The following is a 24,754-nucleotide window of genomic DNA, read 5'->3' on the forward strand; positions in this document are numbered from 1 at the left end:
CTGACCCTGCAGGGATAGCCACTGGGGAACCGACCTGAGTTTTTTTGCTTTTGTTTTTGTTTTTCTCATGAGATTTGGGTAGAAAACCCAGACTCTGAAGGACCAGATTCCTAACTGGGCTCAGATTGGGAGCTAGAGGTGGTATTATCTCTCTCCATCTTAATGTTCCCTAGAGGAGGGTAAAGACGCAGGAAGTTTTCTTTCACCATAGAAATCTTGAGCTCAAACTCACCCTGCTCACAGCATGCGTGTCTCCCCAGCGCCAAGTTTAAATGCAGGCCTCTTCGGAGTGACTCAGCAACCCAGGCTGACAGCTTCCTGCCTGCCCTCTGCTTGTGGCCCTGCAGACACAGAGAAAACCCGTCGCCCTGAGTTGGCTGGACCACTTTGGCACAGGGCAGAAAACTTCTCCCCAGGGTGGGGCTGAGTCACAGCCTGCCTTCAGCCGACATTTCCGGAGCCTCTCCCAGGCCCTGCTCAGGATACGAAGACCAACCCCCATGACCGAGCTGTTGCGCTTAGGGGGCTTGTCCCTTGGAGGGTCTCCCCTAGGTCACAGTGGGACTCAGGCCTCCCTGCCTTGGGATACCCAGGGGCTCAGATCAGGAGGGTGGCAGTAGTTGGCTTTGTAGGGTGTGTTGGGTCCCTGCCCTCCTCAACACGCAAAGCCACATATACCTACTGCACAGCCAGCCCTCGCGGTCTGGGCCTCATGCCTAAGCTGGATGCTTTTTTATTTTTATTTTTATTTTTATTTTTTTTAGGAGAAGATACCCTCCTAAACCACCTTCACCCTTGGTTTGGTTTTTGTTGTGTGAAGAAAACAAAGACTCGAGGTTTCTACTGTTTTATCTTTCCCTTTTCTGGCCTCCAGACTCTGCCGTGTTCATCCTACTCCCCTCCTTCATTCCCCCTGTTTTTTTTTTTCACACTCCCCACCCCAGCCCCTCTATTCCTGGAGGTGTCCACTGGGGAACTAAGTGGTGAGGGGGCTGAGGGGACGCTTGTGATCTGTGGGAACAGGCCTCTCCTAGAGCAGTGGGAGCCTCTGCCTGGCAAGAGGATGGTGGCCCAGAGATGGGTGATGTGGGGTGGCCTGGAACTGGTCCAATGGTGGAGGTAACCAGAGGCCTTTTTTGGTTTTAACCCCTATTTGTGTATGTGGGAAGGAGGATTTTTCCTGAATTTTTTTCGTTTCTTTCGAGGCCTGTCCATTTCTAAATATATCAAGCATGATAATGTTGCGAGCAAAATGAAGTTATACTTGATACATTTTTATGACGTTAAAATAACAGAGGACTTTAGATTGTGGAAGTGTTAAAAATAAGCATTACACAGGGCTTCCCTGGTGGCGCAGTGGTTGAGAGTCCGCCTGCCGATGCAGGGGACACGTGTTCGTGCCCCGGTCCGGGAGGATCCCACATGCCACGGAGCGGCTGGGCCCGTGCGCCATGGCCACCGAGCCTGCGCGTCTGGAGCCTCTGCTCCGCAACGGGAGAGGCCACAACAGTGAGAGGCCCGCATACCGCGAAAAAAAAAAAAAATTACACAGTTTTTCCTTTTATTCTGGTTTTCAGAAGCCCCCTTCCCATTATTGTGCACACATGCTTGTTCTCTCTCCCTCCCCCATCCCACCCAGAAAGGAGCATTCTCCTTTTCTGCTGTTACCCTTTCTCTTTCTAGGGTATCAGGCAGAGAAGAATGAGGACTGGGCTGGCCCTGCAGCTGGAGGGCTGGCAGGGACGGGATTGAAGAAGGGGAGGCCCCTGAGGGCAGGGCAGAGGGGCAGCACCTCACATCTTCAGGAGACCCTCCTGGCTCAGACCCCCTGGGTGATGGGCCTGGGACTCAGAGTCCCCTTGCAGGTGAACCGCTGAAGTAGCAGTGGGCTCCAAAACGTGAAAAGCCTCCATTTATTGAGTCCGTGCAAGACACTCTACATACATTATCTCACTTCATACTCCAACAACCCTTTGGACTAAGTATTCTTATCCCCATTATACAGGTGAGGAACAGATTTTGCAGAGTCAGATTCTAACCCAGATCTCTCTAACTGCAAAGCTCTGAGAGCACTGGGACTAACTCCACAGAGCACACAGTACAACGTGTGTGTACAGAGAGGCTGCGTAGGAAGGGGGGACCCAGGCCCGTCCATGTGCTTTGTGAACCTGCCATATGATGTGGGCAGCATCCTTTGCCTCTGGAGCCTGCTTCAGACCAGGCTGGCACCCCCGCCTTGCCCTCCTTTTACAAGGTCAATAGGAGAATCAGATGCGATTGATGATGCATGAGAAAGTGCCAGCACACAGGATGCACTCTGGGTATGTGGTGTAGCTTCCTGTGCCTCAGTTTCCTCATCTCACATATAGGTGTTGATAATAGCACTTAATTCCCTTTGTGGTTATGAGGATTAAAGAAGAATTTTGGAAGGGCTTTGTGGCTGTTCATTCCCCTCTGGCTGCGAGCTGGGGACGTTTGCACTGGCTCTTTCCTCTGCCTGGAATGCTTTTCCCATTCCAGGATTTCATCCAGCCTTCATTCAGGTCTCTGCCTTGCTGTCACCTCCAGAGCCTTCTTGGAACCTGATGGCTGTTCATTGGTTTATCTGGTATTACCTGCCTCCCCCAATAGAATGGGAGCCTCATAAAGGCAGGGCTTTCTCTGGCTTGTTTGTCCCTATGGCCCAGGATGCCAGACAGCAGGAACCCAATAAATGCATGGCTGACATCATCTCCCTCTGTGTCTCCACAGGCAAGGTGACCATTCTGGCTGCTTGCATGAGTGTGCCAGCCTGGGTGAGAAGGCAGAGACAGGTGAGAGGCTGTGGCGCCTGTGCGCGCTGGTGGTGGGGACTGGAGGAGGAGGGCTGGGGTGGGAGAGGCAGCCCCTGTGCCCCACGGGAGGGAAGAGCATTCAGATGCCTGATAGCTGCCGAGAGCTCCTCTCTTCCTTGGTCCAGAAGTGCTAAGCCCCTTTTGTGGGAGCTGCAGTGGGTCAGGGAGGCAAGTAGTTGGTGGTAGACTGGGGGCCTCCAACCTTTTATGTTAGGAAAGGTTTCCCATCTACTGGAAATTTCTACAATATTTGTGCAGAGGAAGGAAATGAGTACTTTCCTCTAGCTGAGAAATTGAAACTCAAATGGAAGGTGAAGACTAGTCAGGTAAAGCCAGTCACTATGGCAACAGTTTGGGGGCAGGGGGCGGGGATCACATAATGCAATACAGGTCAGAACCCTGGCTCTGTGTGCTCAGGCAATGACACACTAGTCTGTACAGCTGTCAGTCTGTCTCTTATACGCCACGTATCATACCAAGAAGTGTGAGTGTGGACAGTGAAGTGAAGACAGTGTCCCTGCCCTTGCAGAGTTGACAGCCTTGGGGGACAGTCACAGAGCCGTACAGGAGCAGTACCTGACCTGGCCTTGGAGTGGGGGCCCTGGAGAATGAATAGGAAGGAGCTGGCCAAGCAGTAGGGGGGTAGGTGTCGAGACCCCTGCGGAGGGCCCAATGTGCACACAGAGGCTGGTCCCCCAGGGCCTCGCTGAAGGGAGTCTTGGAGGCCTGCAGGCCACCTCCCACTCTGCCCGAGAGGATACGGGCGCCAGTCTGAGGCCAGCGTCAGCAGAGAATTCAGGTTTCTTGGCTGCTGGCCAGTGTCTGTGTGACCTGTGAGAGGGCGAGAGCAATTATGGGTTTTATAAAACAATGGTCTCTGTTCTTGAGATGGGAATAGTGAATCTATGTATCTGTCCCGTGAGCAGGAGTCTTAGCCTGACCCTGAGTTGTTACAGTGTCCGTGGCATGGGGGTCACACTGATCCAAACTCCGAGAATACTGACAACTTTCGTCTCTGTCCTCCTCCTCCTCTGCTCACCTCCCGTGCCCTGGAGTAGCCTGCCGGGGCTTCTCTCACTTGTCCCCAGGGCCTGATGTCGGAGGCCACGGACCAGCCGGCTGGGAGCCCTGGAAACCCGAAGCCCGGAGAGGGTGGTGAGGGCAGCATGGAGCCAGGCACCTGCCAGGAGCTCCTGCACCGGCTGCGGGAGCTGGAGGTGGGGCACGGGGCGGCAGGGGGCAGCAGTGCTGGCCAGGGCCCTGGGGAGCTTGGGTGGGTTCTGGGATGCGGGGGACCTTCCTCTCAGCCAGCTTTGCCAGGCTGGAGCAGAGCTGAACGTTTCTTTAGCAGAGCCCCTCTGAGAACCCCTTTCCTTGCTCTTTGCTCTGCAGCCTGCGTGCCAGCTCAGGACAAGAGGCGTGTGCAAGGGTGGGGCCATCCTAACCCCCAGAATGTCTCCCTTCTTTACCCCTCTTCTCCCCTGCTTTCATGCCCCTGCTCTAGGAAAGGGGTGGCCGCAGAGACCACAGAAAGAAGGGTCTCAGGAGTTGAGGGACAAAGACATGGATCCTTAAACTAGGCCTTTTTCCACATTCCTAAGACCCTGCCCTCCTCCCTCCAGGCTCCTCTGCCCTCTCCCCAGGGAAATAAGGGTTACTTTTGGCACCTCCCACCTTCGGTCCTCCTGGTTGCTGTGTCTCCCCAGCCCCTGCAGCCTCATTGACTGAAGTTGGGGTAACAAAAAACCAGCCATCTCAGCTCTGCCTTCTTCATGCCCTGGGTCTGCAGGCCTCCCCCTGGCAGAATCAGACCAGAGCCAAGAGCTGGGGCAGGTGTAGAGCTAGTAGACTCCTTGCCTCCCCTTCCCCAAGAGGAACTTGCCCTGGGGGAAGAATGATCCCTTAGCCTCCTATTTGCCCTCCTCCTCCTTCCTGCAGGCAGAGAACTCGGCACTCGCCCAGGCCAATGAAAACCAGCGGGAGACCTACGAGCGCTGTCTGGACGAGGTCTGTGGAACTGATGCTCCCCACAGGGTGGATAGCTTATCGATTCCAGGCAGAGGCTGGGTTGGCTGACAGCTCTTCCTCAGCTCTGCCTTTCTGTCCCCAGGTTGCCAACCATGTGGTGCAGGCGCTACTGAACCAAAAGGTAAAAGGCCACAAGAGACGTTCTCACCCTCTGCCCTGAGCCCAGACGCCCTGGGAGGAGGCCCTGGGTACAGCAGGGGAGGTCCTTCCTGTGGACCCCTGTACCTGCTTAGATAGGGAATAGAGGAGGGTGGAAATGGCATCTTGGCCCTCCAGTGAAGTCCCCTTTCTCTGTCTTGGACAGTCCATGCTGTTCTACCTGGCTAGGTAAGGCCAAGTCTCTGAGCTATGGTAACTTTGATTTGGGCTTGAATCCTTCTGTTATCCTGGCCCCAGCTAGTTTCTCCAGGTTGCGATAGCCCTGATAGCAATGTTGATGTTGTAAGCATAAGGTGACATCTAAATATTTACTCAAGTAGTGTGGGTAATTTCTTGACATATGGGCCACTCTGACCCCCAGGTCTTCCTCTACCTTATATGGGCCCTTCTTTGACGTGTGCTTTCAAAGAGGCAGGGGATTGGCTCCAGGATTGTGAAAGTTGCCAAAGGGAACGGAATTACCTCTGACCAGGGGTGGTAAACATTAGAAAATTTACCATCCCCAGAAGATGTGATAGCCATAAACATAGGCAGGGTCAGCTCCCTCACAGGAGGAGGCTGCAAGAGAAGGGCATGCCCAGCAGGAGTGCCCGCTGCCCTGATGAAGGCAACTGTGCTCATACCACTCTCCCCCTCCCCCCCATCCTCTCTTTGTCTTCCTCCACCTCCCGGGGGTGGCAGGACCTGCGGGAGGAGTGCATCAAGCTGAAGAAGAGGGTATTTGACCTGGAACGGCAGAACCAGACGCTGAGCGCCCTGTTTCAGCAGAAACTTCAGCTCACAGCAGGCTCCCTCCCTCAGGTGGGCACAAGAGATTCTCCTTCCTTCCTCACATCTCGGCTTCCTGCCTCCCCCGAGCCCTGTCAATATCATCACCCTCTCTTCTCCCAGACACCTACAGAAGTAGGCCGTCAGCCATTGCCCTCCATTCTGGGGGCTGTGGCCATCCAGGGCAGGCCGACCTAGCCTGATAGATCTAAGCCTTAGGTAAGGGGGAAACTTCCTGAGTTCCCTTAAGCTTGGCTCTCTCCCATCTCCCAGGTGCTCCCTGCCCAGCTGGATGGTATCCCTTCTTGTTGACAGAGAAGATCCTTGCTTCCTCTGCCTTCAGATGGGTGGAGGCTGAAAATGCAATTATTTCGAGCTCCCAAGGGGCCCCTTTGGCCTCTGCGTTGCCTTCTTCTTGGCCAGGGGCAGGGGTGGGGCCGGGTGTAAGGCACCCAGTGCTTGGTGTCACAGAGAGGTCAGGAAAGGCACTTCACCCGGATGACTCTGTGCATGCCTAGCTGCATGTGCTCACCCACTGACCCAAGCATGGCTGCGGACGCTCTCCCCTGTTCTAGCCCTGAAACCTGCCTTACCCAGGAGAAGCAGGAGGCTACTGGGAATGAGTCCTGGGCTCAGTTAAGATGGCACTTGGGGTCCACTCTGTCGGGAAGCCCCAAGGATGGGGTGAGACCTGGGCGGATCAGGAACAGCTCCAGGTACCTGAGGTGAACGGTGGGTTCTGAGGTCAACCAGCACACCGCCAGCCCACCCCGACCTTGACGAGAAGAGAAACACCTTGTGTGTATGTCTGAATTTGTGTGTCTGTGATGCAAACCAGGCAGCTCTTGGCCCCCAGATCCTGAGCAGGATGCCCTCAGCTCTCTGGGTAACCTGACCCCTGGCAGAGGAAGCGTCTCACCACCATGGCCTTTCTGCAGCCCGTCTCACCAGGCCGGTGCAGACCTGGGTGAATCAGCGGCAGTGACTCTGCAGCTCGCCCTGCCCTGGGTCTGTCCCTGCTGTAGGGTTGACCCAGGAATCCCCAGAGGCCTGACCCACACCAGCCAATCTTACCCTGTTGTCCATACCCTTCTCAGTGACTGATGATAACAGAGGTGTAGATCATCCTGAAATCGTTTGTTTTTTACTTAAATGAATTCTGGGATTTGAATTGGGAATTTTTTTAATGAATTTTGGGGTTTGGGACCATAGATTTATCTTCCCCAGAAGTAACATGACATAATGGAAAGAGCACGAACCTTGGCCTCAGATAAACTTGGGTTGGGTCCCTAACTTATCTGATCCTTAGCTGTGCGACCTTGGGTAAATTATTTAACCACACAAACCACAGGTTTTTTCCCTTATAAATGGGGATAAAAATACCTATATTGCAGGTTGTTGTGAGGATTAAATGAGATAATATCTAGTGCTTGGCCCGTAGTAGATAGTCAATGACTGGTGGCTAGTTGTTATTATTAATGTTATTTCCAAGTTGTGCTTTGCTAGGATGGAAGCTCCATTGAGCAAATGCTAATTAAGCTCTTACTGTGAGCAGTGCCTTTGCCAACAGGTATGGAATTGGACAGAGCTGTGGCCTGTGCAGAGTGAACGTAACCGCTGAGAGCTGGGGCTGCTGGACACTAAGGCAGGGCTACAGAGTGTGACACTGCTGACCAAGAGCCCAAGGGGCAGAGAGGCCATCAGAGATGGGCTGGGGAGGGTTCCTTGAAGGAGGTGACGTCAGACCTGGGCCCTGATGGATGGGAGATTTTAAAAGACTGCAGTAGGGGTCTGGTAGAAGGGGTTCCCTGTGGAAGGAACAGAGCAGGGAATCCTAGGGAGCCGAGAGTTGTTTAGCTGGACTTGAGCAAAGGATGTGTAAAGAGTGAGTGCGAGAGAGCTGGGGATGGCGTCAGGGAAGAACCAGCAGGCCCGGCTGGAATGCCGGCAGAGGGGTTCAGACTTGTCTCTGGAGGCAGTGGGCAGGCAGAGGAGACTATGAGCACAGAGATGCTTTAGACAAAGAAGAAAAAGGTGCTTTAGGCTGCCTTGTACACAGGAGATTGAAAAGCCACCCAGCCAGGTCAGAAAGACTGAAATGCTGAGCAGCATCCGGGCCAGAGGTGTAAGGATCGTGGGCTGCAGGAGCGGCTGCAGCTGGCCAGACTGGAGGGGAGGCAGAGACACCACAGAGACAGGATTTAACAGCCATGGAGAATGAGACGGGGAGAGTTAAAGCTGACTTGTATCTAGTCGAGATGCCTAGCAGAAGGGGAATGAGAGAGAAGCGATCCGTGATTAAGTACTACTTTTATGGGAATTCCCTGGTGGTCCAGTGGTTAGGACTCCGCTCTTCCACTGCAGGGGGCGTAGGTTTGATCCCCGGCTGGGGAACTAAGATCCCACATGCCGTGTGGTGCAGCCAAAAACAATACTACTTTTGTAATCCTCAGAGCAGAGATTTCACATGAGGCCATTCAGGGGAGACAGAAGTGATAACTCCCACCATCTCTTTTCCAGGACCCAGTAACAAATGCCTCTTCTGTTAGTCTCAGCCAACCCTGTGGATGCTGGGTCACGGGTAGTCAGAACAAGAAGGGGCCTCGAGGCTCACCCTCTCTGTAATCGGGGAGGAGGCCCCTCAGAAAAGCAGAGGGTCCTGGAGGCTCGCTGGACACCTGGGTTAGGCCTGCCACTGCCTGCTGGCCCAGGGGCACTCCTCTTTCTCCAGATCTCCCTACCCTGTCCCACCTCCCAGCCACCTGGGCTTGCACTTCTTCAATCTACCTGTGCTGTGGTCTCCCAAGGCTCCTCTGACCAAGTGGTGAGAGCCACACCTTGGGCCAGGAGACGTCACCCAAGGAGCAGACTTGGAAGAATGTTTCCCTGCCCCTGGATGGGAAGCCATAGCTTCCGGTGGGAGTAGGGACCTGGGATGGACAGCACCTGTGCTAACCTCGCCTCTCCCCTGCAGATCCCACTCGCCCCACTCCAGCTGCCTTCAGAGCCACCAGCCTCCCCCACCCTGAGCTCCGCTGAGGGACCGGCCACCTCGCTGCCTCTGGGGCGCTGTGCTGGGCAGAGAGAGGTAGGAGCGCTGGGCACTGTGGTCTGTGGCTCCACTGGCTCCGGGCTCGTCAGCCGGTGCTCCACGGCTGTTTCCTAATGAGTCCCAGGGGAAGGGCTGCTTCCGGGCACACAGATTCTTGTCCAGGCTGGGTGTGAACCCTCAGCTGTCAGCCTCGTACCAAGAAAAACAGATCCCCACCCCCAGCCACTGGTCTCGTGAGCAAAGGCGTTATAGTACAGCAGTCAGACTCACAGTTAATACTTCCTGAGCTCTTAGTCTGTGCCAGGCACTGTGCTGGACATCTGGATCTCATTTATCTTTTTTTTTTTGGTAATTTTTGGCATAAATTTATAATCATACACATATTTATTTATCCCAGTCCAGAACTATTATTCATTCTTTCTTTTGCATATCTGGTTTCATTCATCTTAGTTTGTGAGATTAAACATAATCACCATTGTATTTTACAGGTGATACAATGAAGCTTAGAGATTAAATAACTTGCTGTAAGTCATATAACTGGTTAAGCAGTAGACCTGGGTCTTGAACCCCTACAATCTGGCTCCAGAGCCCACGTAGTTAACCACTGTACCAGATTAGACGGGGCCTAAGAAGGGGCCTGGGAGAAGCAGGAAAGGGTTTGCAATGGAGTCATTCCCAGTCTGCTTCTCCACGGGGATCAGCTCAGCAGGACAGCTGCCTGACCTGAGGAGGCCCGGACTTGCCTGCAGCAACTGACTTAGGACTTGGCCACATCACATCCCTTTCTTGAGTCTGTGTTCTTTCTGGAGCCTGAGAACTAGACAGGCCTCCCTCCCCTGGGGCAAACATAGATACCAGGGTTGTAGGTGGTCAGCCCTGCTGACCCGCAAATACTGGTAGCAAGTGGTGCTGAGATAACCAGAAAGGGAGGTGGGTGCCCACCCAACCCCAGGTGTGCCAGGAAGGACAGATGGGGTAACCCGGACTCAGAGACTCTTGAGGAAGCTTTCCAGCATATCCCAGAAGCTATCAGTTCCTTTTGGGGACACAGACAAACCAGGCCAGCTCTGTTCCTGGCATACTCAGTTATGCCAGCTCGGGTCCCCAGCCTGCACACGGTCTCCTCATGCCATTTCTCCCCCAAGGTGTGTTGGGAGCAGCAGCTGCGGCCAGGAGGCCCAGGACCCCCAGCCGCCCCACCCCCAGCGCTGGAGGCCCTATCCCCATTCCTTCGAAAGAAAGCCCAGATCCTGGAGGTGCTGAGAGCCCTGGAAGAGACTGACCCCTTGCTTCTGTGCTCACCTGCCACCCCCTGGCCGCCTCCAGGCGAGGGTTCCGGCTCCCCAGAGCCCATCAATGGCGAGCTATGTGGCCCATCTCAGCCTGAACCCTCTCCCTGGGCCCCCTACCTGCTACTAGGTCCTGGTAGCCTGGGAGGCCTGCTGCACTGGGAGCACCTCTTAGGGGGCCCAGGGGAGGAAGAGAGTGCTGGGCGGCCCTGGGGCCCTAGTAGGGGCTCCCCACAGGCCCAGGGCACCGGTTCCGGGCCACCCTGCGCCCCAGGCAGCAGCTCCTCCTCCTCTTCTGATGAGGCAGGTGACCCCAACGAGGCATCCAGCCCTGACACCCTGCTCGGGGCCCTGGCCCGTAAACAGTTGAACTTGGGCCAGCTCCTTGAGGACACGGAGTCTTACCTACAGGCCTTCTTGGCCGGGGCTGCTTGCCCACTCGGCGGGGACCAGCCGGGTCCCAGGCAGCCATCCTCCCCAGACCAGGGGCCCCCACAGCTGTCCAAGTCCAAAGGCCTCCCCAAGTCAGCTTGGGGAGGGGGTACCCCGGAGGCCCACAGGCCGGGCTTTGGTGCTACCTCAGAGGGCCAGGGGCCCCTCCCCTTCCTCAGCATGTTCATGGGTGCAGGGGACGCCCCCCTGGGCTCACGGTCTGGCCACCCCCACTCCTCATCTCAGGTGAAAAGCAAGCTCCAAATTGGCCCCCCTTCTCCCGGGGAAGCCCAAGGACCCCTTCTGCCCTCTCCAGCCAGAGGTCTCAAGTTTCTAAAGCTGCCTCCAGCCTCAGAGAAGGTACCCAGCCCAGGGGGCCCCCAGCTCAGCCCCCAGCTCCCCCGGAACTCCCGAATCCCCTGTCGGAACAGTGGCTCAGATGGCAGCCCCTCCCCGCTGCCGGCCCGCAGGGGTCTGGGCGGAGGAGAGCTGTCCCCAGAGGGGGCGCAGGGCCTGCCCACCAGCCCATCACCCTGCCCCACAACCCCAGATTCTGCACAGCTCAGACCTCCCCAGCCAGCCTTGTCCACTACGCTTTCCCCGGGACCAGTGGTGTCTCCTTGCTACGAGAACATTCTGGACCTTTCCCGGAGCACCTTTAGGGGGCCTTCCCCAGAGCCACCTCCATCCCCGCTGCAGGTGCCCACCTACCCACAACTAACTCTGGAGGTGCCACGGGCCCCTGAGGTCCTCAGAAGCCCTGGAGTCCCCTCCAGCCCTTGCCACCCAGAATCCTGCCCCTATGAGAGTGCCCAGGAGAAGAGTTTGGACAAGGCAGGCTCGGAGTCTCCCCACCCTGGCCGCAGGACCCCCAGCAGCTCGTCCAAGAAACCTGGCCAGGGGCCGGGCCGGCGACCTGGCGATCCTGGCTACACACCTCTGCGGGACAGACTAGCAGCCCTGGGGAAACTGAAGACTGGCCCCGAGGGGCCTCAGGGCCCAGAAAAGAATGGGGTGCCAGCTAGACCTGGCACCGAGAAGGCCCGGGGAGGAGGGAAGTCAGGGGAGAGCACTGGAGACACAGCGCCCTCTGCCTCCAGGCCCCCAGAGCAGCCAGAAGCCAAGGGGGCCCTACGGGCGGCCGTGGCCTTAGGCACAAGCAGCCTGAAGCAACAGGAATCTGGGCTCCTGGGGGACCCTGGGTCCCGAGTCTACTCTTCCCACTCCATGGGGGCCCGGGTGGACCTGGAGCCTGTCTCACCAAGGAGCTGCCTCACCAAAGTGGAGCTGGCCAAGAGCCGGCTGGCAGGGGCCCTGTGCCCCCAGGTACCCCGCATCCCTGCCAAAGTGCCAACCTCGGCCCCCAGCCTCGGCAAGCCCAATAAGAGTCCCCATGGCAGCCCGACAAAGCTGCCTTCTAAGTCGCCCACCAAGGTGGTGCCCCGACCTGCGGCCCCACCAGCCACCAAGGAGCCCCCCAAGCCTGACAAGGGGAAGGGCCCACCCTGGGCAGACTGCGGCGGCACTACGGCCCAGCCCACACCCCCAGCACCTGGCCCTGCAGACCCAGGCCCAGGCCCTGAGGGGCGGGCCCCACACTCAGCCATTGAGGAGAAGGTGATGAAGGGCATCGAGGAGAACATGCTGCGGCTCCAGGGCCAGGAGCGGGCCCCTGGCACCGAGGCCAAGCACCGCAACGCTAGCAGCATCGCCAGCTGGTTCGGCCTTAAGAAGAGCAAGCTGCCAGCGCTGAACCGCCGCACAGAGGCCGCCAAGGGCAAGGAAGGGGCTGGCGGGGGCTCCCCACTCCGGAAGGAGGTCAAGATGGAAGCCCGGAAGCTGGAGGCCGAGAGCCTCAACATCTCCAAGCTGATGGCCAAGGCGGAAGACCTGCGCCGGGCACTGGAGGAGGAGAAGGCCTACCTGAGCAGCAGGGCCCGGCCACGGCCCGGGGGATCAGCACCGGGGCCCAGTGCAGGCCTGGGGCAGGTGCAGGGCCAGCTGGCCGGCATGTACCAGGGTGCGGACACCTTCATGCAGCAACTGCTCAACAGGTGAGAGCCTGGGACCAGCTGGCAGGGGTTTGGTGGCTGGGGGCCCTTTTCCCTACACGGGCATCCCTGGGGTTGGGACTGCCTTCCCCAGGAACTGGGGCTTCCCAGAGGTCAAAGGGTGTAGGAGGTCAAATGAAATGGCACCAAAGCATCTTGAGGGTTAATGGCCTGGCCCAGAGGAGAGACTGGGGCCTCGAACAACGAGCCAGGGGTTTGTGCCCCAGCTCCCCTCCTCTCTGGCTGGCTGACATTCAACTTGCTGAGACCAAGTTTCTCATTTGAGAAGAGTTAACAGTCCACATTTTCTTGGATTGTCTTGAGTCAGATGAGGCAACCTGTCTGAGGTGCAGCATGCAGTAGTTAAGGGAGTGCCAGTACCTAACGGCTGATGCAGGTCTTCTCCCTCCAGGGTTTTCTATCCTGTAGAAAAAGGAAGGCTCCCTTCCCATCTTGCCCTTTGGCACCTGCTACAGACTTAGCAAAGGGAGCTGTGGTTTAGAGAAGGGGCCACCCCATCTTGGGGTTGCTGTGTCTGGGCCAGGTAAGGCAGAATGTCCTCAGGAATCAGGCTCCAGGTAGGGTGTGGTTTGGACAGCAAGTGCGCTCAGAGTCAGCTGGGGTAGGCAGGGTGTGTCGCATGTGGACCAGGATGTGACCGTGCCTGCTCTCTATCGGTAGACATTGTCGGAGAGGTCTCTAGGCTTGACCCTGGGTAGCTTTGTGGGAGTTCTCCCATATTCCCCGCCCCTGCTGATCCTCTGGAGTTTTCCCTGGGGTCTTGGCCTGTTCCTGGTGTCAGGAGAGGTTGATGTGGGAAGCCACCAGGGATATGTCCTCTTCCCCAGGGGCAGGGGGCAGTGGGTGCCTCACTGGGCCCAGCACCATTGGAGGGAGGAAGGCCAGAACGTGTGAGTGGGCCCGGGCCTCCCTCACGGCAATCTGCACTGCCGCCCCTAGGGTGGATGGCAAGGAGCTGCCCCCCAAGAGCTGGCGGGAGCCCAAACCTGAGTATGGCGATTTCCAGCCAGTGTCCTCTGACCCCAAGAACCCCTGGCCAGCCTGTGGGCCCCGAAATGGCCTGGTGGGCCCTCTTCAGGGCTGCGGGAAACCTCCTGGGAAGGTAAGTTCCTGGGGCGGGGGCTGGGTGGAGGGCCTGGCTCCATGGCCCTGCCAGGTCTCTTACCGCCTGGAGGGCTCCCCTTCCCTGGGGCCTGGAAGCTGCTGGATGCCTTTCTGGTCTCCGAGGAGAATGGGGAGGGGAGAGGGCCTCCTGAGGGCTGGCAGGTTGCCAGGACTCTCAGACCTATACTCCAAGGATCCTGATGGAGGGGATTAGGGTGGAGGAGGAATGGGCTCTGAGGTCTCCTGTACCCTGTACAGACAAGCAGCGAGCCGGGGAGGCGGGAAGAGATGCCCTCAGAGGACAGTCTGGCTGAGCCAGTGCCCACCTCACATTTCACAGGTCAGCAGGGTCAAGGGCCAAGTCTGGGCCAAGGCTGGGACCTGCCCCTTACCCCCCTGCTCGCTTTACTCCTTCCTGTCACCACAGCAGGTGCCAGGCCCTATAGCATCTTGGTGCCAAGCATCAGTGGGCACTGGGGCTGCACAGGAATAAATCCCTCCCTGCCTCATAGGGTACCTGCCCTGCCTTCTTCCCCAGGACTAGGGGAGGTGGGGCAGGGCAGGCAGGGATGACTGAGTCGGTGGGGCCAGGAGGGGCCCTGACCAAGGGTGGAACCTGGGCAGGGGCAGAAAGCCAGAAGAAAGCAGAGGGGCTGAGCCGCCTGCGGCTTCACATCCCTGACTTCCCCTCCCCCTCCCCAGCCTGTGGCTCTTTGACTCGAACTCTGGACAGTGGCATTGGGACCTTCCCGCCCCCAGACCATGGCAGCAGTGGGACCCCCAGTAAGAATCTTCCCAAGACCAAGCCACCACGGCTGGAGCCCCCGGCCGGGGTGCCCCCAGCTCGGCCCCCACCCCTTACCAAAGTCCCCCGCCGTGCCCACACACTGGAGCGTGAGGTGCCTGGCATAGAGGAGCTGCTGGTGAGCGGGCGGCACCCCAGCATGCCGGCCTTCCCCGCCCTGCTCACCGCTGCTCCGGGCCACCGGGGCCATCAGACCTGTCCCCACGGTGAGTGCCTGGGCAGGGGGGTGGGCCTCTCTGGGAGCTCCACCCACCACCCACCTTCCCCTTGTCCCCGGATAGAGCCTTGTGAAGACCCAGGCCCTCCTGCTCCTGTCCAGCTGGCCAAGAACTGGACCTTCCCCAACGCGAGGGCAGCCAGCGGCCCCTCTGACCCTTTCCTATGCCCGCCCCGACAACTGGAGGGGCTGCCCAGGACCCCCATGGTGAGCATGGCCGAAGGGGAAAAGGGAACAGCACTGGAGGGCAGGAGGGAATGACATGGGGTGAGGTACAGCCCTGTCCGGGAGGAGAACTGAGTGGGCAGCCCCCCCTCCCCCACCCCCACCCCCACCCCCGCCTTCTCACACCCCTCTTGGGGAAAGGGCTTCTCTCCCTTCCGGAACTTTGGTGGGACTGTAGGACTGTGCTCAGTCGCGCCTCCAGCCTGCTTCCTCTGCAGCTCCCCCTTCAGGTGGGCAGAGCCTCTCAGGCGGGGAGGGGTGAGAGGAGCTTCCTCCCGAGCCTTCCCTCCTTCCCCAGGCCCTGCCCGTGGACGTGGACGGAAAGCGGAGCCTGGAGCCCAGCCGCCCAGCCCCTGCGCCCCAGGGCCCAGCGTTTGGGGGTAGCCGCACCCCCAGCACATCGGACGTGGGCGAGGAAGGGAGAGTGGCCAGTGGGGGTCCCCCGGGGCTGGAGACCTCAGAGTCTCTCAGTGACTCACTCTATGACTCGCTGTCCTCCTGCGGGAGTCAGGGCTGAGCGGTTGCAGCGGCCACGCCCTGCTCTGGCATCGGAGACCGCGGACTGGGCCGGCTCGCCTCACGCCCCGCCCCCTCTGGGCCCGTGGGGCCCCTCCCTGAAGGGACCAAGGAGGTAGATGGACAAGAAGGTGAAGGGGGTCCCTGGCACACCCCACTGCCCGCCGCTGCTGTGGAGGAGATGACCGCTCTCAGCTCAGGGAGAGACCCCACCCTTGGTCCCTTCTCTCACCCAGAGTAAGGCTCTTCCTCTGCGGGACTGGGGGTTCAAGGCCGCTGTGTCCCGGCCCCCAGCTCCCACTTCAGGCTGAGCCATCTTGTGGTGCTGGGCTTCCTGCCCACCAGCCGTGCCATCTCCACCCACCCTGGCAGCTCCCCTGCCTCAGAAGCCCCGTGCTGGTGGAGTTCAGGGACGAGGGGTCAAGTTGCCTTCTCTCTGTCTGCCCTGGCCCTCCCCGCTGTCTGGATGGTGCTGCCCTCTCCTGCCCCATGTCTTTGGGGCCCATTTGTCTGTCTTTTTTGTTGTGTTTTTTTTTTTTTTTTTTTTTTATTAAAGCACCTGGCCCAATCTCCACCCTCCCGTGCCCTCCGCCCCCAATCCCCGCACTGCGGTTAATTTATCCGTTGTTAAAAACGCGGCTGCTCTGCTTTCAGCCTCTGCTTCTGCCGTATCCCTAATAAAACGTGGAGGCCCCTCCCTGCCCCTGACTCAGCTCATTCTGTGGGAGGACTCAGGGATGGACAGGCAGGTGGAGACTGAGTGGGCACGGGGGTGCAGGACTCCAGGGCCCTGGACTCTGCTCCAGGCTCCCTTGTGAGACAGCTCCCTCCACCAGGGCCACTGGCTGGAGTCACCCTAGAAGGTAACTAAGGGTTGGGGAAGTGGGGTCTGTTTAGACCTGGAACGGTGCCTGGGGGTGGGGAAATTCCCCTGGCCCAGGGCTTGGGCAGGGCAGAAGGCTGGGCTGCCCCTCAGAGAGAAGAAGATGGGGAGGGCGGCTATGGGCATGCGCTCAAACCTTGGACATACCAGGTCAGGTGGGAGTGCAGACTCTGAGCTTCAGGGGCCCAGGGGTAGGCAGAGTTAAGTGTCCACAGCCTCCCGTTGTCACGAAGTGAGGCGCAACTGGGCCTCCAACTTGCCGCCTTCTAGTCTCTCCACAGACTTTGGGCTTTCCTCAGAGCTTCTTGCCCCTATTTCTACCTTAGATTTCAGCCAGAAGTTCCCCTGGCTCTCAAATTCTCACTTTAGGATGGGGAGGCCAGGAATGAGGCTGTGTGGAAGGGTCTAGGCTTCTAGGAGTTGTTCCAGACTCTCCGTGTGACGTGAGAAGGCCATGGGGTGGGTGGTTGTCGCCCTCCAGCCCTTGGATTTCCTGTTCGGCGTGGAGTTGGACAATGACCTGAAGGTGACCCAGGTGGCCCCAGCCCATCTCACGTTGGCCAGTCAAGTTGGGCCTAGGAAGGCCTCCTTCCGGCCCAGGTTGCAAGATGTGGGGTGACTCGTCCAGAGCACCCCCCTGCCATTGTCTGCACTCACCGCCTCCCCATGACATACCGTCTGGAGGCCACCTGGGCATCATGCATGCTTAACACCCCTGGCCTTGTGGCTGGGACTCTGGACAGTTCATCGTGGAGGTAGGGGGCCTGTACTGAATGCATGGTCTTTGTTGACATCACAGGCTTGCCAAGCTGAGGTCAGGGGTGCCTGGACAGGGAGTAGTGCTGGGCCTGTTCACAACTCGGTTATACCACTGGATGCTGTCCTGTGCTCTGACCAGCCCAAGGAAGGTCAGGGGCGGGGAGGTCGTTAACGCCTCCCTTTATACTAGCTCCTTCCAGCAGTGTCTCTCCAGCCCTGAATGGTCCAGAGAGCAGAGAAAGAACTCCCCGTTAAATACCTACCGTATTGCCAGCCTCCTGATTCATTTCATAGATGAAGACATTGAAGCTCAAAAACATTCAATGGGGGAATTTCCTGGTGGTCCAGTGGTTAAGACTCTGTGCTCCCAGTGCAGGGGCATGGGTTCGATACCTGGTGGGGGAACTAAGATCCTGCATGCCACATGGCGCAGCCAAAACAAAAAAATAAACATTCAGTGGTTTTCCAAGGCTGAGAAGTGATGGAGCCTGGTGGGAGTGATTCTTTTTGGGTGTGTAACTTTGCTGTCTTCTGCCAGGACTTTAATCTCTTCCTCCCTTTTTGGCCTTGGATCACTTCTGAAGGGCAGGGCTGGAGAGCAATAGACTGGGAGTCAAGAGTCTTTCTTAGCCACTGAGTCTGGTTCTGTGGGGAAAGTTACATCCCTTCTCTGGACCTTGGTTTTCCTTATCTATGGACGATTGGGAAATTGGACCAGACCAGGTTTCTCCTCAGCTCTCTGCTCTTCCCACCCCTCTCCCAACCTGGCCGTTCTCCCTCCTGTTTCCCTTAGTTGATGTCATCATTGAGGAAATTAACACGGCTTAGAGAAGGGTCGAGTCGGACGGCTTGATTTTCTTCAGATGTCAGGATCGCATTTTCTTCTATCTTCTGCTTCCAGGTAGCTACCCCACTGTCCCTTCTGCTTTTAGGGGCTTAAGGATGTTATTACCAAGCTGCTGATCTCTGCCTCTTGCCAGGCGGGCTCAGAGAAGTCTACATCCTTCCCTTAACTTTTTATTTCTTGGTTTCTTAAGCCCTTTATTCTGTTTGAACCTGATGGATTACCTCATTTCCTTGTTAAAACAGAATTGTTCGCCTACAGGATATTTATCCTACTTCCATTCCGGGAAGGAGCTTGGCATGGTGGGTTCGACTCTGGACTCCACCTCCTACAAGCTGAGACCAAGGATCCGTGCATGTTTCTGTCACCAGGGTCTGCTCAGTCTGCTGCTGGGCTCTGTCCTGCAGTGTTTGCAAATGCAAGGTGACCTCTTAGGCCCCAGGGCAACGTGGGCCACCTGAGAAAAAGCTCACTGCCAGGCACCAGGGCAGAGTAGCATCAGCCACACCTGGTATCTGGAGCCAGCCCTTCCCTACCAACTCTTCCAAGGTGGGCAGCTCTCGTCCCTAGGTCCCCCAATGTGCTACTAAGGGGTACTGGGCCCAGACAAGCCACCCCCGGCACACATGACTGTGTGTGCCCTCCACACAAACAGAATATTCCATCTGAAATAATTCTGTGGCAGGGGACACACAGGTGAGTTCAAGACACTCCCGGGAAACCAGTTTCTCTTTGTACTTCAGGGAAGGGTTTGGCTAAAAGACCACTTGATCCTCACTATGGTAGGACACTTCATATCTCAGTTTGCAACATCTGCTTGTAGGATTAAGGTGACCTCACTTTTTTCTCCATGAACAATGGGTGAATGTTTGCCTTATCATTGTGTATGACCCTTTCTGCTGGATTTCCCAAACAAAAGAGGCCCAAACTTCCAGACCCCCCTTCCTTGTCCCCCACAAATGGCATCAAGTCATCAGCAAAAGACTATAAAAACATTCCAGATTCCACCTTAATGAGTACCCTGTCTCTTGCAGGAAATGTCCCAAAATGTTAACTGAGGTTTTCTGTGGGTTGCCAGTAGTTTTTATTTTCTTCTTCACCCTCTTCTAGATTTTCTACAAATAGTGTTTTGTTTCCTTTATCAAAAAGTTTTTAAAGGAAACAGTCATTCTCTGCAGCAAATTCTAGGTATATATCCCCTTCTATAGTCCTGGGTGAGTTAATTCAAGCATATAAGTAATTTTTTTAAGACATATGAATTTAAAGTAAGTATAGGTGAGCATTTCTTTGATCTTGGGGTAAGGAAGACCTTTTTAAAAAACCTTTTGTAATTATTAAAGACATAGATTATAAAAGTGCATGTTCATGGTTTAAAAAATAATTGAGATTGAATAGAATATTCATATAAGGAAGAGGAAGAGTCTCTCATATTCCAACTCCCAGTCTTACTCCCCAGACATAACCCAAGTTGATTGGAATTCCTTTCAAATCACTTTTTTTTTTCTTTGAGAATTATGTTTTATTCGGCAGACATTCTGAGGACTTCAAGCCCAGGAGACAGTCTCTCAGATAGCTCTAAGGGACAGCTCCCTCACGCAAACACACAGAGCATGTTTATGTTGACCTTTTATTAGACAATGAGATTATTCTATAATTACTGATCTGCTTCTTTTAGCACTTACTAATGTATCTTGGAGATCTTTCCAAAGCCCATGAATATCCATTATCCTATACGGTCTTCCATTGTATGGGTGTGCAATGTTTACGTGTTTTCCCATGACAAACAATGCTGCAGTGAACGTTGCATATGTGTCTTTGGCCACTCTTGTGTATTTCCATAAGATAAATTCCTATAAGTGGAATTGCTGCATTATCGAATATGCTTAATTTAAAAACTTTTATAGGCATGAACAAGTTGTGCTTCGTCAACAATGTATAAGTGAGACTATCTTCTACATCACTGAGTAGTATCAAACTTTTTATTCTTAGCCAGTTTGGTAGGATTTAGTGATCATGTCTTGGAGTCTTGGAGCCCAGTGTAGAGACTTTGGCTTTTACTCAGAGTGAAATGGGGAGCAATTAGAGAGTGATAAGAATAAACCGTAGAGGGCAAGTATGGAAGCAGACCAGTAAGAAAGCCTCTCGGGCAATTCCAGTGAGAGATGGGGGCCTGTTCCAGGGCAGAGGCACTATAAACAACAAGATTTGCTAATGTAATTGATGTGGGGAAGAGAGGAGAGTCAAGGATAACTCCGACATACAGATGGCCAATAGGCACATGAAAAGATGCTCAACATCCCTAATTATTAGAGAAATGCAAATAAAAACGACATTGAGGGGGGCTTCCCTGGTGGCGCAGTGGTTGAGAATCTGCCTGCCAATGCAGGGGACACAGGCTCGAGCCCTGGTCCGGGAAGATCCCACATGCTGCACAGCAACGAAGAGTAGCCCCCGGCTCGCCGCAGCTGTAGAAAGCCTGTGCGCAGCAATGAAGACCCAAAGCAGCCAAAAATAAATGAATAAATAAATAACTAATTTTTTTTAAAAAAAGGATAACTCTAAGGTTTTTGGAGCAATTGGTAGGAAGAAGTTGCCATTAACTGATATGGAAAAGACTGTGGATAGAGCAGACTTAAGGGAGGGAAGATCAGGAGTTAAGTACTGGATGTGTTAAGTTTGAGATGTCTATTGGACAATATCCAATGGAAAATGTGGAGTAAGCAGTGGGTTATAGATGTCTAGAGTTCAGAAAAGAAGCCCGGGCTGGAGATATAAATTGGTAAGTCATCAGCATATGGATGTTATTTAAAACCAGGGGACTGTATGAGATCACCAAGAGAGTCAGAAGAGGAAAGGTCTGAGTCCTAAACCTGGGATACTCCATCTCTTTAGAGGTCAGAGGAAATGAAGCAGAAACAGCACAGAACATAGTGGGAAGGTACTTTGAAACTATGTAAATATTTCACTTTCATCAAACTTTCTATTTATGCATTTATTTATATCAGTATGGACTCATGGTGTCCTATTTTATTCAATGGTTTATAATCCATTACTACCATTATTTACTTTGGTGCTCAAATTGTCCATGATTTGGCCAGTAGGATCCCTTTAAAACTAGCTTTTGTTTTGTTTTGTCTTTTGACAAATCTCCATCATTCTTTTTGAATACATACTTTCTGGTGTAACATGTTCAAGATTCATCTTCCCAAACCCAGCCCTGAAATCAGCCATTTTTTCAAAGAGCCCTGGTTTCTTTGAGTGGGGAACAATCTCTAGAAACCAAGATCTGGGGGCTGGGTGTGCTCATTATTATGGGGGAGTTGCTGTTCCCAGGCTCTAAGAGAGAGTTTCTTAAAGGTAGAAGTTAAAGCATTTTCTTATACTTATGGGGATGACAAAGTAGAGAAAATTTGATGATGCAGGAGAGAAAAGAGGAAATTGTTGGGCTCCAGTGCACAAGTGGACTTAAGCAGCATCCACAGGTACAGGAAGGCAGGTAGGTGAGTGTATGTGGTGGTGTCTACTTATAGAAAAACTTTATTTATTTATTTATTATTTTTTGGCTGCGTTGGGTCTTCGTTGCTGCGCGTGGGCTTTCTCTAGTTGCGGCGAGTGGGGGTTACTCTTCGTTGCAGTGCGCGTGCTTCTCATTGCAGTGGCTTCCCTTGTTGCGGAGCACCGGCTCTAGGCACGCAGGCTTCAGTAGCTGTGGCGCATGGGCTCAGTAGTTGCGGCGCACGGGCTTAGTTGCTCCACGGCAAGTGAGATCTTCCAGGACCAGAGCTCGAACCCATGTCCCCTGCATTGGCAGGTGGATTCTTAGCCACTGCGCCACCAGGGAAGTCCCAGAAGAACTTTTCTGATTGCTTTTATTTTCTCAAGGAAATAATCACGGTCATTGGCCAAGAGGAAGGATGGGAGAAAGAGTTGTTGGAGGTTTGAGAAGAGAGGAGATAGAATGAGTAGTCATCTAGGAGGTCAAAAGTTAGTGAATAGGGGCTTCCCTATTCACTAACAACACAGCCAGCCAAAATAAGTAAATAAATAAACAAATAAATAAATTTATTTTTTTTTAAAAAGTTAGTGAATAGGCTAGAGAATATAGTAGGATTACCAGGCAGCATGAAGGATCCACTTTAGGTGATTAGGAATTAAAAGTGAGACTTACTAATACGAATGTGTTGGGGGGTTTTGTCCTGCCATATTAGGTACAGAATAGGGAGCAAGTTGGATTAGCCAGGGCTGCCAATTTGCCAAATAAGTGCAACAAAGAGAGAGAGGCAAGGGAATCGAAGATACATGCATGGAAGCGATTCTATTAACTGGCTGTGGGCTTTAACACTGGTTAAAGAGGGAAGAGAGAGCAATAAAGGAGAGAGGCATGAAGGGAGGTAGAATCAGTAGATTGAAGGTCCTCATGGAATCAAAAGAGTTTTGGAGATAAAGTACTAGGGGGAATGAGTTGGAAAGATGTTGGGAAGAAAAGAGGTGATAGTCAGAGGGTGGGATGCATGAAACTGAGATTATGGGAGAATGGGAGATGTTATGGGTTGAATTGTGTCCCTCCCCTCCTTAAAAAATATTGAAGTCCTAAACCCCAGTACCTTGGGAAATGACCTTACAGAAGTAATCAAGTTAAAATGAGGTCATTTGGGTGGGCCCTAATCCAAAACGACTGATGTCCTTATAAAAAGTGGAAAATTGGACACAGGGAGAATGCCACGTGAACATGATGGCAGAGATCAGGGTGATGCATCTGCAAGCCAAGGAATGCCAGTGATTGCCAGCAAACCACCAGAAGCTAGGGGAGAGGTCTGAGAGGAACAGATTCTCCTTCAACAGCCCTCAGAAGGAAGCAACTCTGCTAACACCTTGATCAGATTTCTAGCCTCCAGAACTGGGAGCAAGTTAATTTCTGGTTTTTGAGCCACCCAGTCTGTGACACTTTGTTACGGAAGCCCTGGGACACTAATACAGAAGGGTTGCAGTTATGGGTAATGAGAAGGACCAGGGGATGACCATGGGAGTGAGTGGCTCAGATAGGGCAGAGGGCAAGGTCATTGGAAAAGAGGTCATGGAATGCAGAGGCCAAGGTATTGGGAGGATTACCTCTGTAGATATTGAGAGCTCTCAGAATTAGGACAGAATTAGCATCAGAGGGGGGTGACAGTGAGGCAGGAGCCAAAACCTCAAGAAAGAAGAGGAAGTAACGCAGAGATTGATAGACAAGTGGAAAAGGGGGCATGGTGGGTGGAATAGTCCATTGACATGAGATTCAAGGCTGAGGGACTTTAGGGAAGAAGAACAGTCTGAAAGCGCTGAGGAGTACAGGGGGTGCCTACACACCCTCTGGCCTCATGGCACAGGGGCTGAGGGGGAGAAAGCAGTGCCCACTTGAGAGGTCTGCAGGGAGGGCATCCTCAGGGAGAGCCAGGAGGTCAAAGGGAACATTCGAAGAGGCTGTGTCCATGAGAAGTTTGCTGATGAAGAGCCATGAGCTTGAGAGGGCCCAGTGGAAGGGTTTCAGGAGACGGGAACAGAGCAGGGAATGTGCAGGGCTGAGAGGATCAGATTGTGGGAGACAAAGGGTCACATCCCGCGTCAAGAGGATAGACTACAAAATATGGTGGCATGTTTATCAAGCTACCACAGAGGGACTCTTTTTTCACTGTAACCTTTTATACCTTTTGAATTTCATACCATGTGCGTGGGGAAAGTGGTAACGATGTGGAATGGTCATTGCATACAGAGGAGAGGGACCAGGGTAAGGACAAGTCAAGGATTTTTCAAAGGAGGCTGGAGCCCAATGGAGGCTGAGAAGCAGAAATGTCCAGCGGCACAATCTGCAGGAAAGTGGGATTTTTGTGGTTCCTGTTTCTTCTCTTAGCAGGGTGCAGAGGCCTGGTTCTAGGACTAGAAAAGGAAGATTGGGGGCTTCGTTCAAGGATGGGCTTTGTTGAGGTGGCTGGTGATGTCATCCAGCATAGGCTCCAGCTTGAGCAATAATAATAACATATAAGAGCAAACACATACACAGCATTTACAGTGTGCCAGGCACTGTTCTAAGTGCTCACACATATTAATTCAGTTCATCCTCACCACAACCTTTTTAGGTAGGTATCATTTTTATCCCCATAAAAAAAAAAATTATTTATTTATTTTGGGCTGTGTTGGGTCTTCGTTTCTGTGCGAGGGCTTTCTCTAGCTAGTTGTGGCGAGCGGGGGCCACTCTTCATCGAGGTGCGCGGGCCTCTCGCTGTCACGGCCTCTTATTGCGGAGCACAAGCTCCAGACGCGCAGGCTCAGTAGTTGTGGCTCACGGGCTTAGTTGCTCCGCGGCATGTGGGATCTTCCCAGACCAGGGCTCGAACCCGTGTCGCTTGCATTGGCAGGCAGATTCTCAACCACTGCGCCACCAGGGAAGCCCTATCCCCATTTTAATATGAGAGTGAGGCTCAGCTTACGTAAGCTGCCCAAGGTCAAAGCTTGTCTGTGGAAGACCCGTGATTCAAACCCAGGCAGTCCAGCTCCAGAGTCTGCACTAAACAAAGACAGAGGTGATGCCTGAGGGGCCTTGAAAGGAGCAGGATAAAGTGGAGGGGTTAAGGGGCAGGACTGGAGTTTCAATGCACCCAGAAGGCAAGGGAGAGAGCATGCCAGAGCTGGGATGATGTGGGCTGTGGGCTGAGAGTGGGAGAGTAGACTTCTCTACGGACTTCTATACTCTGAGGCTAGCTGAAATGAGCCAGAAGTGAAAGTCCTGGGAG

At 54.3% G+C, this 24,754-nt stretch overlaps 1 protein-coding gene across 6 annotated transcripts in view; it reads left to right on the top strand.

Annotated features, from left to right (window-relative positions):
- The window catches only part of NCKAP5L (NCK associated protein 5 like), a 31,273-nt gene extending 15,072 nt beyond the window's left edge, over window positions 1-16,201 (top strand). For 2 of the 6 annotated variants that reach the window (XM_024122937.3, XM_024122936.3), the window contains exons 2-12: window positions 2,752-2,813; window positions 3,893-4,051; window positions 4,773-4,841; window positions 4,945-4,983; window positions 5,703-5,822; window positions 8,764-8,877; window positions 9,987-12,616; window positions 13,574-13,736; window positions 13,997-14,078; window positions 14,441-14,967; window positions 15,284-16,201. In XM_024122937.3, the coding sequence (XP_023978705.1) occupies window positions 2,778-2,813; window positions 3,893-4,051; window positions 4,773-4,841; window positions 4,945-4,983; window positions 5,703-5,822; window positions 8,764-8,877; window positions 9,987-12,616; window positions 13,574-13,736; window positions 13,997-14,078; window positions 14,441-14,967; window positions 15,284-15,502 (4,158 nt within the window). In that variant the 5' untranslated portion in view covers window positions 2,752-2,777 and the 3' untranslated portion in view covers window positions 15,503-16,201. Of the gene's footprint in view, window positions 1-764; window positions 837-2,751; window positions 2,814-3,892; window positions 4,052-4,772; window positions 4,842-4,944; window positions 4,984-5,702; window positions 5,823-8,763; window positions 8,878-9,986; window positions 12,617-13,573; window positions 13,737-13,996; window positions 14,079-14,440; window positions 14,968-15,283 lie in introns of all 6 variants that reach the window. The other 4 variants (XM_055083049.1, XM_055083050.1, XM_055083051.1 and 1 more) reach the window with 4 other exon arrangements.
- Window positions 16,202-24,754: the final 8,553 nt, after the last annotated feature.

This window comes from Physeter macrocephalus, unplaced genomic scaffold (genome assembly GCF_002837175.3).
Source record: "Physeter macrocephalus isolate SW-GA unplaced genomic scaffold, ASM283717v5 random_507, whole genome shotgun sequence".
Classification (NCBI taxonomy): Eukaryota; Metazoa; Chordata; class Mammalia; order Artiodactyla; family Physeteridae; genus Physeter; species Physeter macrocephalus.